The 18,291-nt window shown below is 43.3% G+C and overlaps 1 protein-coding gene across 6 annotated transcripts in view; it reads left to right on the forward strand.

Annotated features, from left to right (window-relative positions):
- Positions 1-18,291, forward strand: part of EPC1 (enhancer of polycomb homolog 1) — a 114,204-nt gene that overhangs the window by 41,997 nt on the left and 53,916 nt on the right. For 2 of the 6 annotated variants that reach the window (XM_050939065.1, XM_050939066.1), the window contains exon 3: positions 4,651-5,266. The exons of the other annotated variants lie outside the window; for them this stretch is intronic. In XM_050939065.1, the coding sequence (XP_050795022.1) occupies positions 5,240-5,266 (27 nt within the window). In that variant the 5' untranslated portion in view covers positions 4,651-5,239. The remainder of the gene's footprint in view (positions 1-4,650; positions 5,267-18,291) is intronic. 6 annotated transcript variants of the gene reach the window in all.

Genomic DNA, 18,291 nt, shown 5'->3' on the forward strand with positions numbered 1-18,291 from the left:
ACTTGGCTTATCAATTTAAACTGATACAACCAGTTTGTAATCCGCTCCCCAGTGCTTTACAAAGGTCAGTACCGTTATCCCTATTTTACAGGTGGGAAATGAGGTGTAGAGGTGAAGTGATTTGCCCAAACTTATCTATCAAACCAGTGGCAGAGACCAGGTTTCTTGAGTGCCATTCCAGCACTCTGTCCACTAGGCTACAACCAGTAGACATGTTTAAACTGGTGCAAACCCATATGTAAACAAGCTTGTTTAAATCAGTGCAGGTTGGTGTAGACCAGTCTTTAGATCAGGGATCGGCAGCCTCTGGCACGCGGCTTGCCAGGGTAGGCACCCTGGCGGGCTGGACCAGTTAGTTGGCCGAACCTGCGGATGCAGTAGGTAAATCGCAGCTCCCGCTGGCCGCGGTTCGTCACTCCAGGCCAATGGGGGTGGTGGGGAGCCACGGCCAGCACATCCCTCGGCCTGTGCCACTTCCTGCAGCCCCCATTTGCCTGGAGTAGCGAATCGTGGCCAGTGGGAGCTGCAATCGGCCGAACCTGCGGATGCGGCAGGTATACAAACAGGCCCGGCCCAGGGCTTACCGTGGTGACCTCTGCTTTAGATGAAAGTCAAATCAGTGTCCACAAATACTTGTGGTTCATTAAAGGTCCTGTTGCACTTGTAAGGCAGTTTGGCCAAGGCACCCATATTAATTCAGGAAACTGCTTTCTATCTAAACTTCCATTGCAATTGGAAAAGGCACTCATTAAGCTTTTTAAATAGGTTCAAGCTCCCTAGTCTAAAATTGCCTGAGGGGGAAATTAGGATTGTGGAGATTAGTTATCTCTTGCACATTATTGCGCTCTATGTGGGGTGCAGCAAATTCAATAGTAATTGCCTCCTAGCTCTGTAAGTGTCTCATCTAAAAGAGGGGTTTTTTTGTTTATAATACAAAAGGCTTTTTATTTTATATTCAAACCTTTCCTGTATACCATTTAAAGTAGTCTTTTAATCTATGCTTTGCAGTTTGCTAACAGACACATGAAATATATTCATAAGTTGCTATATCATCATGGGCAAAAAAATGATTTGGAAGAAATATATAAACCCTCCAGTTTTGGCTGTCATTTTGCTAAACTCAGGGGTATGGTAATAACATTTTAAAGGCCAGAAGAGACTATTACCCCATCTAGTCAGAGCTGTATATCATGGGCTATCAAATTTTCCGCAGTTACCCATTTATTGAGCCTACTAACTTGAATAAAGTATCTTCCATTAAGTCTCTGTTTGAAGACATCTACAGATGGAGAATCTACCATATTTCTTGATAACTACTGGAACAAGCTAACAGTGAGGGTGATTTAAATTCTGTGCCTTATTTCTAATTTGAATTTGTCTGGTTTCAACTGACAGCTGATCACTTTTGTTACTCTGTTTTCCTCTAGGCTTTTTCCACTTTATTACCTGGTATTTTCTCTGTGAAGGTACTTATACACCATAATCAACTCACTTCTTAATTGTCTTGATTAAATTAAACAGATGTTGCTCTTGCTTTCCCTAAAATAAACAAATACGGTAGAGTGGAATCATGCTACATGCATAGAATCAATCACACCAAACTAGAATCTTTTGTTAGCCATCAGCTTTCCTCTTTCATGAATTTCGTAAATGAAAAGTTGAGCACTAGCACAGATGGCTTTAAAAAAGGTCCAATCTCTGTCAGTGCTTTGGCGGCTGGAAGATTATGGTGGTGAAATAATTTGAATCTGTTTAGTGTTTCTAGCTCTGGCAGATCACAAGATATTGGACCTTGCACCAATGCATTTAAGCTAGTTAAAACAAATAGTCTACACTGCTATCTTTTTAACTTTCTCAGATTCCTCTTCCCCGCAAAGTCTGAGGAGTAATGGGAGTCATATCCTCAAATCACCAGGAGCATCTTCAAGAAATGTTTTAGGAACTGTGATACTGGGACTCATGGCATCTCCGACTTAGTTTTAATACAACCAAATGTCAGATCATACATCTAGGAAGAAAAGAAAGTAGATCACATTTGATATGGCGAGGGGACTGTAGCCTGGAAAACAATGATGGTGGGAAAAGACTTGCAGGTCATGGTACATAACCAGTTGAATATGAGCTACTAGTGTGAAGCTGTAACATATAAGCAGGGAATATTATGCAGGAGTAAGAATATCAAATCACCTTAGTGAGACAGTTTGCTGGTATAATGTATCCAGGTCTGATGATGACCCTTCAAAAAGAATCTAGAAAAATCAGAAGCAGTTTGGGAAAGAGCCACGAGAATTACTTGATGTCTAGAAAATATGCCTTATAGTGAGAGACTGTGGGCTTGTCTATTCATGGAACGCCTTCTGGAAAAGTTTGGGTGTGAATTTAAAGCAAAATAGCTATTCTGGAATAATACCATGTGTAAACAACCCCTAAAGAAGCACAGTCTGCCTAGTTTATCTATGATCAAGTCATTTGTTAGCCTTTTGTGGTCTACAATTACTTACGCTTGAACGAGATTTCTGGTAGTAGACTGCTCTTTAATCTAGGAGAAAAGGGCATAACAAGAACTAATGGTTGGAAGATAAAGATTTGAGCCTTACTTCTAGCCTGAATTTTTCTGGCTTCAACAGAGCAATTAACTATGGGAACAACTTACCTAAGCATGTAGTGTATTTTCTGTCATTTGAAGTTTAAATAGAGACTAGATATCTTCCTAAAATATGATGCAGCTCAACCAGAAGTTATGGACTTGATACAGAACTCACTGGGTGAAAGCAATGGCCTGTGTTACACAGATGGTCAGACTAAATTGGGAGTAGTCAGTTATTTTTTGTCAAGGTCCAACTTTCCTGATCAAGGTCCAAACTCCAGAGAAGAAATAATTAAAAAGAAAAATGAGAGATTTCAGGGTCCATTCAAAATCATCTGGCGGTCCATATTTGGCCAGCGGTCTGCTTATTGACTACCCTGGACTAAATGATCACCATAGTAGTCCCTGTTTGGCTGTAATATCTGACTGACTGAAAGTTGTGGAGGGAGTAAAGTAGAGGAACAAATATTAATTCTGCCTAGCAAAAAGTTAATATTCAGTAAAACATAATAAAAATGACTTTATTAAAGGAACCCTTGTTTGGGGATCAGAATGACCCAATTTCAATCTTGTCTTTAAACACAGTCTGGTTTTTAGGTGCTGATACTGCATGAGCTACTAGTTTAGTGCTTCACAGTACTCAAAATGTAGGATTCCAGGCTTTCAAATTGTAATGAAGTACAATGAAGATTGTGACTGCTGCAATTTATTGAAATTTAAGTTTGGAGGACGGGAGGAGGAAAACAGTAAATTTGATTCTGAAGATGTAATATCTGGTGACAATGAAACAAGTGCTATATGCAATTGGTAATCTCAATTTACTGAGAGTATTTGGTATTTGTTTCTAGGCCAGATAATTTATCAGATTCTTTAGTGCAAGAGACTTGAGGTTTTGAGATGTGTGGGTTTTTTTGTTTGTGTGCATATCTTGAATTCAATATTGAAAGTCCTCTGGCCTCAGATCAGTGTAAAATGTCAATTCCTGCATATGAATTACTACTCCTTTTTTTCTTTCCCCTCCCCCCATCTCATTCCCCCTTGTGTCTCCCTTAAAATTCTAAGGGAAAGGCTCATATAAGCTGTCAAGCATTACATATAAAGGACTGGTCCTCCCAAATTAAATTTCTGAACAAGCGATAAGGTTTTTATGTTAAAAGAGAGACTGCACAGGCATGCATAGACTTGATCTGCTGTAATCAACACTGCAAGCATTATGTGGGAGTTAAGTAAATTTATGAAGTCATTAAAGGTTAAATAGCTGTGATAAATTTTTGGGTCAGAATATATTACAGAGGCAAAGCTGTTACTGATAAAAGTATTCAAACCATTGCATGAGCATCCTTCCTATGAAACAGTTGGCTGCTTCTGTTGTCTCTGTAATAATTCAAGATGTCCAAGTACAGTCACCCTGTTGGACAAACTATTATTATTTTTTTTTTTTTTTGGCTTCTCTCTATGTCCCTCAACTGTGGCTGTGTTGGTAAAGCATTTTAACAACCCCAGAATATACCAATAGCTTTCTGGCCAGGATGGATTGATTTAAATTGCCTTGATTTGAATCAATGACTAAGAGAAACTACAATGGGACATAGTATTATCAGGATATGAAATATATAGAAATTAGTGTAGGTCACACTGGTGGGGGAGTGGCACTATGTGTGGGAGGGGAAAAAACAGTCAAATATAGTAAACATCTGTCTCTGTGGATAGAAATTTCATGCTAGAATAAGTATAGCAGTAGGAATATACTATCAACCACCTGATTAATATGGTGATTGTGATTGCACAATGCTCAGCTTAGAGAGGTTTCAGAGGCAGAAGACAATAACGGATTTCAGTTATCCTCACTGACTGAGTATATGTCCTCTTTGGGAGGGATGCAGAGGGAAAATTTCTAGACCCCATAATTGACTTCTTGGAGTAACTTGTCATGCAGCCCACAAGAGGAGGGGAAACTTTTGATTTAGTCCTAAATGGACCACAGAATCTGGCCCAAGAGGTGAATATAATTGAACCACTTGGTAATAATGACCATAAAGTAATTAAATGTAACATCCTTGTAGGGAGAAGAATGCCAGAGAATCCCATCACAATGACACTTAACTTCAAAAAGGAGAACTACACAAAAACAAGGAACCTTGTTAAATGGACATTTAAGGAACAGTCACAAAGATGCAGTGCTGCAAACTGAATGGAGACTATATAAAAACACCACAATAAAGGCTCAAACTAAATGTATATTTCTCTTCTTCCCCTCCCCCATGGCTAAGCAGCAGAATGAAGGGCAAAAAGGCATCCTTTTGAACAGTGGAAGTCGGATCCTAGTGAGGAAAACAGAAAAGAGCATTAACTCTAGCAAGTCAAGTGTAAAAGTATGAGACAAGTCAAGAAAAAATGTGAAGAGCAGCTAGCTGAAGATATACCCCCAAAAATGGTTATTTTGTATATCAGAAGTAGGCATCCTGCCAAACAATCAGTGAACCCACTGGACGATCGAGGTGCTAAAGAAGTGTAGAGAATTCCTTAGTCTCTAAGGAAGGTGCCACAAATACTCATCATTCTTTTAACTAAACTATGTTTCTGAGAGTTTTTGAAAATTAGATTGCTCTTTGCAGCAGGAGGAAGATTGATAGGCGCTTTCACACACTCCAAATGATTACACCTATCTTGAGATGCTATGTAAGAATAACCTAACTCTCTGTATTATCGAAGTACTGAATGAATTCTGTGCCAGTTTGCTACCGTGAAGGGAGAAAATAAATGTATGTAAGGGAAACACTTTTCCCCTTTTGTATTGTCAGAACTGAAATGTTTGTCTAGCAGTATTGCCCATTGGATTGATTTTGTATGTTTTCAAAGTTCAGCTGGTCTGAGCAGTCTTGCCTCAACTGGTAGACTTGGTCTTTCTTTTGTTAATAGCAAATAATGCCATTGTGGGGATTATTCTAAAGGCTACTCAATATCACTTTTAATATGTTGTCTGCTCTAGTGTCTGGAGCTGTGTGTCTGGGTGTGTAGTGTTGCCATCTTAGCGACTTTGTCACTAGATTTAGTGACTTTTTGGTTTCCCTAGCAAGAAAATAAGAGACCAGTGACAAATCTAGGGGCTTTCATTGCCAGTTACAGTAACATTCAGAGAAAGAAATCACCAATATGTATAGTCACAAGCAGTTCAGCAGTGTTAATAAAATCCATTCCATGCTGCTCTTACTGCATTCTATTTCACACCAAGTCAATGTCATTATGTCTCCGGGTACGTCTACACTACGGGATTATTCCGATTTTTACATAAACTGGTTTTGTAAAACAGATTGTATAAAGTCGAGTTTACGTGGCCACACTAACCACATTAATTCAACGGTGTGCGTCCATGGTCCGAGGCTAGCATTGATTTCTGGAGCATTGCACTGTGGGTAGCTATCCCATAGTTCCCGCAATCTTCCCCGCCCCTTGGAATTCTGGGTTGAGAGCCCAGTGCCTGATGGGGCAAAAATCATTGTCACGGGTGGTTCTGGGTACAGCCTCACCCCTCCCTTAGTGAAAGCAGCATTTTGCACCTTTTTTCCTGGGTGAACTGTGCAAACGCCATAGCACAGCAAGCATGGACCCTGCTCAGATCAATACCGCAATCGTGGACGTTGTAAACACCTCGCGCATTCTCGTGTAGTCTATGCTGAACAGGGACCTGCAAAGCCAGGCGAGGAGGAGGCGGCAGTGCGGCGACGAGAGTGATGAGGACATGGACATAGAATTATCTCAAACCACGGGCCCCTGCTCTTTGGAGAATCCTGCTGGTAATGGGGCAGGTTCTAGCCATTGAACACCGATTTTGGGCCCAGGAAACAAGCACAGACTGGTGGGACCGCATAGTTTTCCAGGTGTGGGACGATTCGCAGTGGCTGTGAAACTTTCGCATGCGTAAGGGCACTTTCATGGAACTTTGTGACTTGCTTTCCCTTGCCCTGAAATGCCATAATAAGATGAGAGCAGCCCTCACAGTGGAGAAGCGAGTGGCAATAGCCCTGTGGAAGCTTGCAACGCCAGACAGCTACCGATCAGTCGGGAATCAATTTGGAGTGGGAAAATCTACTGTAGGGGCTGCTGTGATGCAAGTAGCCAAAGCAATCATTAAGCTGCTGCTACGAAAGGTTGTGACTCTGAGAAACGTGCAGGTCATAGTGGATGGCTTTGCTGCAATGGGATTCCCTAACTGTGGGGGGGCGATAGATGGAACCCATATCCCTATCTTGGCACCGGAGCACCAGGGCACCCAGTACGTAAACCGCAAGGGGTACTTTTCAATGGTGCTGCAAGCACTGGTGGATCACAAGGGACATTTCACCAACATCCACGTGGGATGGCCAGGAAGGGTTCATGACGCTCGCGTCTTCAGAAGCACTGCTCTGTTTAAACTGCTGCAGCAAGGGAATTACTTCCCAGACCAGAAAATAACAGTTGGGGATGTTGAAATGCCTATAGCTATCCTGGGGGACCCAGCCTACCCCTTGATGCCATGGCTCATGAAGCCATACACAGGCAGCCTGGACAGTGGTCAGGAGCTGTTCAACTACAGGCTGAGCAAGTGCAGGATGGTGGTAGAATGTGCATTTGGCCGTTTAAAGGCGCGCTGGCGCACATTTACTTACTCACTCACTCAGACCTCAGCCAAACCAATGTCCCCTTTTTTATTGCTGCTTGCTGTGTGCTCCACAATCTCTGTGAGAGTAAGAGGGAGACCTTTATGGCGGGGTGGGAGGCTGAGGCAAATCACCTGGCCGCTGATTACGCGCAGCCAGACACCAGGGCGATTAGAAGAGCGCACCACAAAGCGGTGTGCATCAGAAGCTTTGAAAACGAGTTTCATCACGAGCCAGGGTACAGTGTGACTGCTGTTTGTTTCCGCTTCATGACCCCCCCCCCCCTTTATTGACTCCTTCCCTGTAAGCAACCCATCCTCCCGCTTTGATTACAGCTTGCTTAAGGAAATAAAGTCACTATTGTTTAAAAATCATGTATTCTTTATTAAATTGATTATAAAAAGAGGCAAAGAACTGACAAGGTATCCCGGGTGTGGTTTGTGAGGAGGGTAAGAGGGAAGGAAAAGGCCATTAAACACATTTCAATGTAATGACAGCCTTTTGGTTGGACTGTCCACGGGGGTGGAGTGGGCGGGTGCACGAAGCCTTCCCCCACGCGTTCTTACACATCTGGGTGAGGAAGATATGGAACATGGTGAGGGGTGAAGGTGGTTACACAGGGGCTGCAGCAGCACTGTGTGACCCCGCTGCTCTTCCTGAAGCTCCACCAGATGTCGGAGGATGTCAGTTTGATCACGCAGCAGCTCCAGCGTTGCATCCCGCCACCTCTGATCTTTCTACCGCCACCTCTCATCTCGAGCATCTCTCCTATCCTCACGTTGGTCCCTCCTGTCCTCACGTTCCCTGGCATCTTTCCTGTACTTTGCTACTACGTTCTTCCACTCATTCAGATGAGCTCTTCCATTGCGGGTTACTTCCATGATTTCCAAGAACATTTCGTCTCGTGTCTTTTTTCCTCCGCCTTATCTGAGGCTAGCCTTCGGGGTGGAGTAGGGAGGTTTGAAAAATGTGCAGCTGCATGAGGGAGGGGAAAAAAGGGAGAGAAGTATTTAAAAAGATACGTTTTACAGAACAATGGTTATACTCTTTCACAGTGAACAACACTATTCACCTTACATAGCACATGTGATTTCACTAAAAGGTCGAATTTTGCATCTTAATATTAAGTGCCTGCAGCTCTGGTGTTACAGATCTTACAGACGCAGGTCCGGGCATCAGAATTCAGCTTGCATGCGGCCATGGTAAGCCATTGTCTTTCGGCTTCTCCAGCCTTCATATACACAGTGCCCTCTGATGCTTCTTTTCTGTTACCATGCAGCAGCAGAAGCCAACCCCCCCACCCCCCGAATTCTCTAGGATGATTGCTTTACCCCTCCCCCCACAACATGGCTGGTATCATGGAAGATCACTGCTAATCACCCCACACGCACACACCGCCTGGCTGGTAGCTGGGAAGATTCCTGCAAGCCAAACACACAAGCTCAGCGCTGTCCTTCCTCCCCTCCCCCCTCTTGGCTATGTGCAAAGAAGGATTTCTTTTAAGCAACAGCCCAGTAGGAAAATGGCCATCTCGGTCCCCTTAATTAAATTCCTGAATTTCAACCAGGTTACCATGAATGATACCACTCTGCTGAGGATAACAGAGTGAGATAAAGAACGGATGTTTCTTGAATGCCAGCAATCACTGGGACCATACGCAGCTATGCTTTGTCATGCAATGATACCCGATTACTTGCTACATGCATGGCGTAGTAAAGTGTCCTACCATGGTGGACAGAACAAGGCTGCCTTGCCCAGAAACCTTCTGCAAAGGCTTTTGGAGTACCTCCAGGAGCGCTTCATGGAGATGTCCCTGGAGGATTTCCGCTCCATCGCCAGACATATTAACAAACTTATCCAGTAACTTTACTGGCCGCGAATGCATCCCAAGCCCTCATGGCAAATCAATCATTAAACGCTTGCTTTTAAACCATGTTTTATATTTACAAAGGTACATTCGCCAGAGGTCGCTTCCATGGCTTCACTGTCTGGGCTAGTGGCTTGGGAGGGCTGGGAGGGTAATTCCGTCTGGGTCACACAAAGCTCCTGGCTGTTGGGGCTAACGGAGTGCTGTGAGCTCTCTGCAAGGTCGTCCTCCTCTTCCTCCTCCTCCTCCTCATCTTCCCCTTCTGCAGAATCCTCAGCCATGGTTGAGATTACAACCCCCACCTCGGAATCCATGGACAGGGGTGGGGTAGTGGTGGCGCAGCCCCCTAAAATTGCATGCAGCTCAGCGTAGAAGTGGCATATTTTCGGCTCTGACCTGGACCTTCCGTTTGCTGCTTTGGTTTTCTGGTAGGTTTGTCTGAGCTCCTTAACTTTCACTCTGCACTGCACTGAGTCCCTGGTGTGGCATTTTTTCCATCAGAGCCTTGGAAATTTTTTCAAATATTTTTTCATTTCGTCTTTTGGAGCGGAGTTCTGTTATCATTGAATCCTCTCCCCATATAGCGATCAGATCCAGTACCTCCCATGTGGTCCATGCTGGAGCTCTTTTTCAGTTCTCAGGAGACTGCATTGCCACCTGTGCTGATGAGCTCTGCGCGGTCACCTGTGCTGATCAGAGCTCCACGCTGGCCAACAGAAAATGAAATTCAAAAGTTTGCGAGGCTTTTCCTGTGTACCTGGCCAGTGCATCTGAGTTCAGATTGCTGTCCAGAGCGGTCACGGTGGTGCACTGTGGGATACCGCCCGGAGGCCAATACCATAGATTTGCGGCCACACTAACCCTAATCCGATATGGTAATACTGATTTTAGCGCCACTACTCTCATTGGGGAGGAGTACAGAAACCGATTTAAAGAGCCCTTTATATCGATATAAAGGGCCTCATAGTGTGGATGGGTGCGGCGTTAAATCGGTTTAACGCTGCTAAAATCGTTTTAAACGCGTAGTGTAGACCAGGCCTCAGTTAAGCATGTCCTTGGAAGGAATCACATTCCAGAGCTTCTTGGGCAGAGATCACTATAACCTGCAGGTGAAGAAAAGAAGTTTGTGGAGGCTAATTAAATACTTTGCTAAAGCAGGGTGTATTTTGGGGAGACCAGCACATTAGCCAGGGCTTGTGTTTACCCAAATGTGTTCTTTCTTGCTGCTCCGTAGTATGTAGCACACCTTGTGATGCAGGGAAAGATGGCTAATGAAGCGGGCTGGGGCAGGGGAGACAGGTTAGCCAGCAAGGGGAGCTACACAGATGGAAGGGAGGGGTGGGATGAGACAGGGCACCATTCTTCCAGGAATGAAGCCCTTATTACAGGATCAAAGGTGGAGCTAGCTTGATTTCGGTTCCCCTTTACTCCTTCCCCTGGCTTGGCCTGGGGTTAGCTGCCCAGCTGTTTTCAGAAATGAAAACCTAGCAGCTGGGTGGGGGAAAGGAGTCCACCTTTTTGTTTTTTAAATCTACTTTCTTGGCTCCCTGCAGCGCTGAGCTCAGACCATGTGAATGCCCTCTTTCCCCCTGGTTCTGAGCTCTCCCTTTCACTAATCTGTCTGCTCAAATCTAGGCTGGCAAGAAAGGGAGGCTCAGCTGAAATGAACCAACCCCAGCCAGCCTGGGCTGTAGTATAAAGAGTCCCCTTCCCAATGAGCAGAGGGCTGCAATTTCCTTCCCAATGAGCAGAGAGCACCCTCCTGATGATGACCGTGTACTGTTATACAGGGACTCCCCACTTAACATTTTAGTTACGTTCCTGGAAAATGCGACTTTAAGCGAATCCAATTTCCCTATAAGAATTCATGTAAATGAGGAGGTTAGGTTCTAGAGAATTTCTTTTCACCAGACAAAAGTCAGTCAGTCTCTCTCTTCCTCTTTCTGGTGTGTGTGTACACACACACACAGTATAAATTTTAAACAAACAATTTAATACTGGTACATACACAGTGATGATTTTGAAGCTTGGTTGAGGTGGAGGAGTCAAAGGATGGGATATTTCCCAGGGAATGCGCTACTGCTGAATGAACTGGCAGTTGACTGAGCCCTCAAGGGTTAACTCTCTCAACACTCCACAAGGCAGCAGAAAAGGAGGAAGGGCAGACAGACGCACACACCCTGCATGTGTGAGGGGAAAAAATGCACATTTCCCTTTTAAGTAGCTGACCCCAGGATTAAGTATACTGCCATGGTAATTAAATCAGCTTGCTGAAACCTAAAATGGCAGCTACTGCCTAGAAGCTAGCTACCTTTCTCCATCATGTCTTTCCCCACCCCGCTCTATGGAAGATGGGGTAAGCAGGGTGCAGGAGCAGGGGTGAGGGGAAGACACCCTGACAGCCCCATTCTTCCTCCCTCCCCCTGTGCAGCAGAGCAGTCTCTGGGAGCAGCTCCAAGGCAGAGGGCGGGAGCAGCACATGGCAGTAGGGGGAGGGAGAGCTGCTGCACAGGGAATTTAGGGGAGTGGGGAGCTGAAGAGGGGCTGCTGGTCCACCCTGGTTCCATCCACCCACCAGCTAGCTGCAACGGGCTGCTCTTCCTGCAAGCAGTGGACAAAACAGGTGGCTGCCAAACAACGTTAGAAGGGAGCATTTCACACCTTTAAATGAGCATGTTTCCTAATTGATCAGCAACTTAACATCCAAACAACATTAACCAGGACGACTTTAAGTGAGGAGTTCCTGTAGTTGGTTCTAGTGTGCTACAGAATGTAGTAAGAAGAGCATGGAATGGATTTTATTAACACAATTGAGCTGCTTGTGAATGATTTTGTGACTATACTCGCCTGGGTGTGGGTGGGTGGGTGTGTAAATTCTCTGTTGAATTCTCTGGAAATGTTTTGTTTGACATTTTTGACTCCTTTTGAGTGCTTAAACAGCTACATCTAGCGACTTTTCAGAGTTTGTCTGGTGACTTCCTGCATTGTGGAGTAGGCAACACGAGTAGGTGGTCACTTTACCCTCCCCTTTTTTGTTTTGATTTGTACTGAGACCCCTTTAAGTTTTTTAAGTGACTTGCTTTACAGAGTTTATAGGCAACCTGAATAACAGCCTTTGAACTATAAAGATCTCAACTTAACTCAGTTTTCTATTTGAAACAGTCAACTAATATTAAAATTGTATTTAAAATTTATTATAACTGGGAAAAATGGCAGAGGAGCTTAATTTGTGTGCTCAAGGCATATGAAAGCCCTTTGCATATAGTTGCTTTCTAGGTATGGCCATTTGTTTTCCATTGTTCCGTTAAAGACTCCTTTGCATACAGGGAAGAGAAGAATGTGGGTAGTGAACTTTTTAAAAAAATAATTTGATACGTAGGCGTCGACTCCGTGGGTGCTCCGAGGTTGGAGCACCCATGGAGAAAAATTGGTGGGTGATCTTCACCCACCAGCAACTCCCCATCCCAGCTCACCTCCGCTCCACCTCCTCCCCTGAGTGTGCCGCCAAGTCCTGCTTCTCCCCCCTCCCTCCCAAAGTTTGCGCCGTGAAACAGCTGTTTCGTGCGGCAGGCCTGGGAGGGAGGGAGAAAAGTTGGTGCCTGTGATTTGATATACTAACTGACTAGATTTTAATCTGTTATTTTACTTAATAGTAGGTTGTTCTTAAGATCCACCTTGTAGTCTCTCATTCCCTCTCTTTTCTCTGTAATACTGAAACTGATAAAACTATAGAAATTGTGAGTTTGCTTATGGTTTCACACTTCATGTTAATTTGACTTTTTTCTGGGAGATCTTTTTAAAGAGACATGGTCAGCTTGAATTTTTAAAAAATGGATGATTTTCTATTGAAGTTTCTCACAACACCTTTTTGGATGATATTCCTTGAAACTTTAAACATTTTTAAAGCTTAAATATTTTTCTGATCTTATGTGTTTTAAAGGGTTTTTTAGTAAGGGAGAAGCAACTGCTTGAGTATATGGGAGAAGAAGGTGAAATTGACCATGCATCAAGTGCTGTCAGATTCACAAACTTCAGCACTCAAACAGTGTATGTCTACAGAAGCTTTGTGCCCATGAGTATTAACCTCAGTTATAAATCCACAATGGATAGGACACTTGCTGTCAAGACAGAAAGCAAATAGATCTTGGTGACAATTAAGTATTGATGGCCCAGTATTACACAGCTATTCTGAAACTTCAGTTTTGTGGTAGGAATGGTCATTTTCTCATTACGTCTACCTATCATGTATTTTTGAAGGCAAGGGAACTAGCGGTGCTACCTCCAGGATGAGGAGCTTGGGGGCAGGAAGGAGCGCTGGGTTTGGAGGGGGCTCAGGGCTGGGGCAGGGGATTGGGGCATGAGCTTACCTCAAGCAGCCCCCTGTCAGCAGCACAGCGGGGGTGCTAAGGCAGGCTTCGTGCCTGTCTTGGCACCGCAGAATGCGCTGCGCCCTGGAAGCGACCAGCAGCAGGTCTGGCTTCTAGGCAGGGATGCACAAGTGGCTCCACAGTCCCTGGCCAATGGGAGTGTGGAGCCGGTGCCTGTGCTGCCGGGGGTGCTACTCTCTCCCACCTAGGAGCCAAACCCACTGCTGGCCACTTCATGCTGGTGGGAGGGAAGGGAGGTGGCATTATATGTGAAAGAGTGTAGAACCAAATGAAGCAAAAAATCTTAAATGAATCAAACTGTACCATAGAATCTCTATGGGTAGAAATTCCATGCTCTAATAAGAATATAGCGGTAGGGATATATTACTGACCACCTGACCAGGATGGTGATAGTGATTCTGAAATGCTCAGGGAGATTAGAGAGGCTGTTTAAAATAAAAAACTTAATGGGGAATTTCAGTTCTTGCCATATTGACTGGGTACATGTCACCTCAGGATGGGTTGCAGAGGTAGTTTCTTGATATCTTAAATGACTGCTTTGTGGAGCAGCTGGTCCTGGAACCCACAAGAGGAGAGGCAGTTCTTGATTTAGTCCTAAGTGGAGCACAGGATCTGGTCCAAGAGGTGACTATAGCTTGACTGCTTGGGAATAGTGACAGTAATATAACTAAATATAATATCCCTGTGGCAGGAAAACACCATAGCAGCCCAACACTGTAGCATTTAATTTCAGAAAGGGGAACTACACAAAAATGAGGAGGTTAGTTAAACAGAAATTAAAGGGTACAGTACCAAAAGTGAAGTCTCTGCAAGCTGTGTGGAAACTTTTTAAAGACCATAACAGAGGCTCAACTTAAGTATATTTCCCAAACTAAAAAAACGTAGTAAGAGAACCAAAAAAGAGCTACACAACAAAGTAAAAGAAGCAATGAGGCAAAAAAGCATCCCTTTAAAAAGTGGAAGTTAAATCCTAGTGAGAAAAATAGAAAGGAGCATAAACACTGGCAAATGAAAAGTAAAAATATACTTAAGGCCAAAAAAGAATTTGAGGAACAGTTAGCCAAAGATGCGAAGTAATAGCAAAATTTTTAAGTACATCAGAAGCAGGGGCCACTGAACAATCGAGGTGCTAAAGGAGCACTCAAGGACGTTAAGGCCATTGCGGAGAAGCTAAATGAATTCTTTGCTTTGTTCTTCACAACTAAGGATGTGAAGGAGATTCCCACACCTGGGCCATTCTTTTTAAGTCACAGATCTGAGGAACTGTCCCAAATTGAGGTATCATTAGAGGTGGTTTTGGAACAAATTTGATAAATCAAACAGCAATAAGTCACCAGGATCAGATGGTATTCACCCAAGAGTTCTGAAGGAACTCAAAAGTGAAATTGCAGAACTACTAACTGTAGTCTGTAACCCATCATTTAAATCAGCTTCTGTACCAGATGACTGGAGCATATCTAAAATGACACCAATTTTTAAAAAGGGCTCCAGAGATGCTCCCAGCAATTACAGGCCTGTAAGCCTGACTTCAGTACTGGGCAAACTGGCTGAAACTATCATAAAGAACAGTATTGTCAGACATATAAATGAACATAATTTGTTGAGGAAGAATCAACATGGTTCTAGTAAAGGGAAATCATGCCTCAGCAATCTACTAGAATCTTTGAGGGGGTTGAAAAGCATGTGCACCAAGGAGATCCAGTAAATGTAGTGTACTTACATTTTCAGAAAGCTTTTGACAAGGTCCCTTACCAAAGACTCTTATGCAAAGTAAGCTGCAACGGGATAAGAGGAAAGGTGCTCTCATGGATTGGTGACTGGTTAAAAGATAGGAAACAAAGGGTAAGTATAAATAGCCAGTTTTCAGAATGGAGAGAGGTAAATAGTGGTGTCCCTCAGGGTTCTGTTCTGGGACCAGTCCTATTCAACATATTCATAAATGATTTGGAAAAAGGAGTAAACAGTGAGGTGGCAAAATTTGCAGATGATACAAAATTACTAAAGATAGTTAAGAAGCAGGCAGACTGCAAAGAGCTACAAAAGGATCTCTCAAACCTGGGTGACTGGGCAACAAAATGGCAGATGAAATTGAATGTTGATAAATACAAAGTAATGCACTTTGGAAAGCATAATCCCAGCTATACAGATAAAATGGAGTATAAATTAGCTGTTACCACTCATGAAAGAGATTTTGGAGTCATTGTGGATCGTTCTCTGAAAACATCCACTCAATGTGCAGCGGCAGTCAAAGTGAACAGAATGCTGGGAATAATTAAGGGGATAGAAAATAGGACGGAAAATATCATGTTGCTGCTATATAAATCCATGGTACGCCCACTTCTTGAATACTGTGTGTAGATGTGGTTGCCCCATCTCAACAAAGATGTGTTGGAATTGGGAAAGGTTCAGAAAAGGGCAACAAAAATGATTGGAGGATGGAACAGCTTCCATATGAGGAGAGAGTAATAAGACTAGGACTTTTCAGCTTGGAAAAGAGACGGCTAAGGGGAGATATGATTGAGGTCTATAAAATCATGACTGGTGTAGAGAAAGTAGATAAGGAAGTGTTGTTTACTACTTCTCATAACACAAGAACTAAGGGTCACCAAATGAAATTAATAGGCAGCAGGTTTAAAAGAAAAGGAAGTATTTCTTGACACAAGACACAGTCAACCTGTGGAACTTCTTGCCAGAGAATGTTGTGAAGGCCAGGACCATAACTGAGTTCAAAAAGGAACTAGATAAATTCATGGAGGATAGATCCATCAATGGCTATTAGCCGGGATGGGCAGGAATGATGTCCCTAGCCTGTTTGCCAGAAGCTGGAAATGAACAACGGGGATGGATGACTTGATGATTTCCTGTTCTGTTCATTCCCTCTGGGGCACCTGGCACTGGCCACTGTCTGAAAACAGGATACTGGGCTAGATGGACCTTTGGTCTGACCCAGTAGGGCCATTCTTATGTTCTTCTGGGGCGCAGCGCAGTGTCAAAACAGGTAGGGATTAGCCTGCCTTAGCTGGGCAGCACCACCAATGGGACTTCTAACAGCCCGGTTGGTGGTGGTGACCAGAGCTACCACAACCCAGTGCCTTACATTCTGTGACCCAGTACTGGATTGCAATCCACAGTTTGAAAACCACTGCCCTAGGGTGAATCAGGAATGTATAGTGAAAGGAGGCTGTTGTCTCTAGGACCCCCACCTCAAAGTTGGAAGAAGTATAGTGAATGAGTCAGGGGGACTGCAGGAAAAGAAAGGGATGGCCTTGTGAAGGCAATTGAACTCACCCTGGGGAATTGGATTTTATCCCTGATTCTCCCAAAAAGTTTCTATGTGACACTGGAGACACTGCATAAACTGAACTTTTTACAGGTGGCTGCTAATTGTTTTCCTTATTTTATGGGAGAAGAACTTGAGATGTGAATATTCAGCACCTCTGCAAATCTGCTAACGCAACTACCACTGAAGTCATGAGAGCTGAGCTTTAACCATATAAAGCTAAAACATTAACTATTCTGGAAAAGCAAAAAAAAATTACGAACACTCAACAATTTCGGCTTTCATTTTCTTTGCATCAGTTCCCTATCTGTAAAATACCATTTTACCTCACATAAGGGAAATTAACAGTTCTTCTTGGAGTGCTTGCTCATATTGATTCCAATTAGGTGTGTGCGCGCTGCGTGCACGATCATCAGAAGATTTTTACTCTAGCAACACTTGATGGGTTGGCTGAGGCGCCCCCTGGAGTGGCACCTTTATGGCGCTGGATATATGCCCTGACCGACCCAGTGCCCCCTCAGTTCCTTCTTTCCTCCCGTGACGGTTGTTGGAACTGTGGAGCGCGGCATAGCTGATCTCCACTTCCCTAGCTCTTTGCTCGTTTTACCTGTAGATAGTTGTTATAGTGTGGTTGTAGCTAATAGTAGTTTCTGTAGTTAGTGTATATAGTTCTGTATTTACTGCATTTTATTTAAACTATGCAGTGAATAAGACTAAACATTGAATGTTTGTGGGGTAGGGAGCGAGAGCTGTTGAGCTACTCTTTCAGTAAGCACCATCTCATTTGTCAATGAATAAAGTAGTAATCTGGTGTTTAAATAGTACATGATCATGTAATTAAAGACTGTTTTTATAGTGCATATACAGAAAAAGGATGAATTAAGGTTATCTGCACAACCTTAATTCTGGCATTTCCTAATTTCTGAGTGGGTGACTTCTTAGATTTTTTTTTTTTAAATGTAACTTATTCAGGGGAGAAAAGAAGTCTCTGTTTTCTTCTTTTTCAGTAAACTTGAAAGTTTAGATCCCTAGAAATTGTGTACTGAAAGACTAAACATGTATAGCAAATGCTAATAATGTACAGTATTGCCTTATACAATCATTTGCAAATAACAAAACTACTTGGCAAATAAGGAGACTCCTTGTAACAAGGAGACCTCTAGGAGAGGGGTAAACATTTCCTTTTCCATAGAAAGTGATATTCATTAGTAGAAATTCCACTTGGGTAATTCATGAGATGAATTGAACAGAAAAGCCTTTAATGGTTCACAGACAGTATTCTCTAGTATTCTTGCATGTGCAAATTAGATTTTCTCCTTTTATTCTCCAAATCACTAATTTGATTAGTGAGAATTTTTCCTTGTGGAATAAGGCACTTCACTTTTGACTGGAAAATGTATTAGAACTTTTTTGCTCTTCCCATCCAAGTCTTTGCAAAAAAATTCCTTACTAAGGTCAATCAGTACTTGTCAGATTCTTCTTAGTGTTGCTTCTCAAATGTGAGAAACAGCTTGAGAGATTTGTTTCCCTCC

This window comes from Gopherus flavomarginatus, chromosome 2 (assembly GCF_025201925.1).
Source record: "Gopherus flavomarginatus isolate rGopFla2 chromosome 2, rGopFla2.mat.asm, whole genome shotgun sequence".
NCBI lineage: Eukaryota > Metazoa > Chordata > Testudines > Testudinidae > Gopherus > Gopherus flavomarginatus.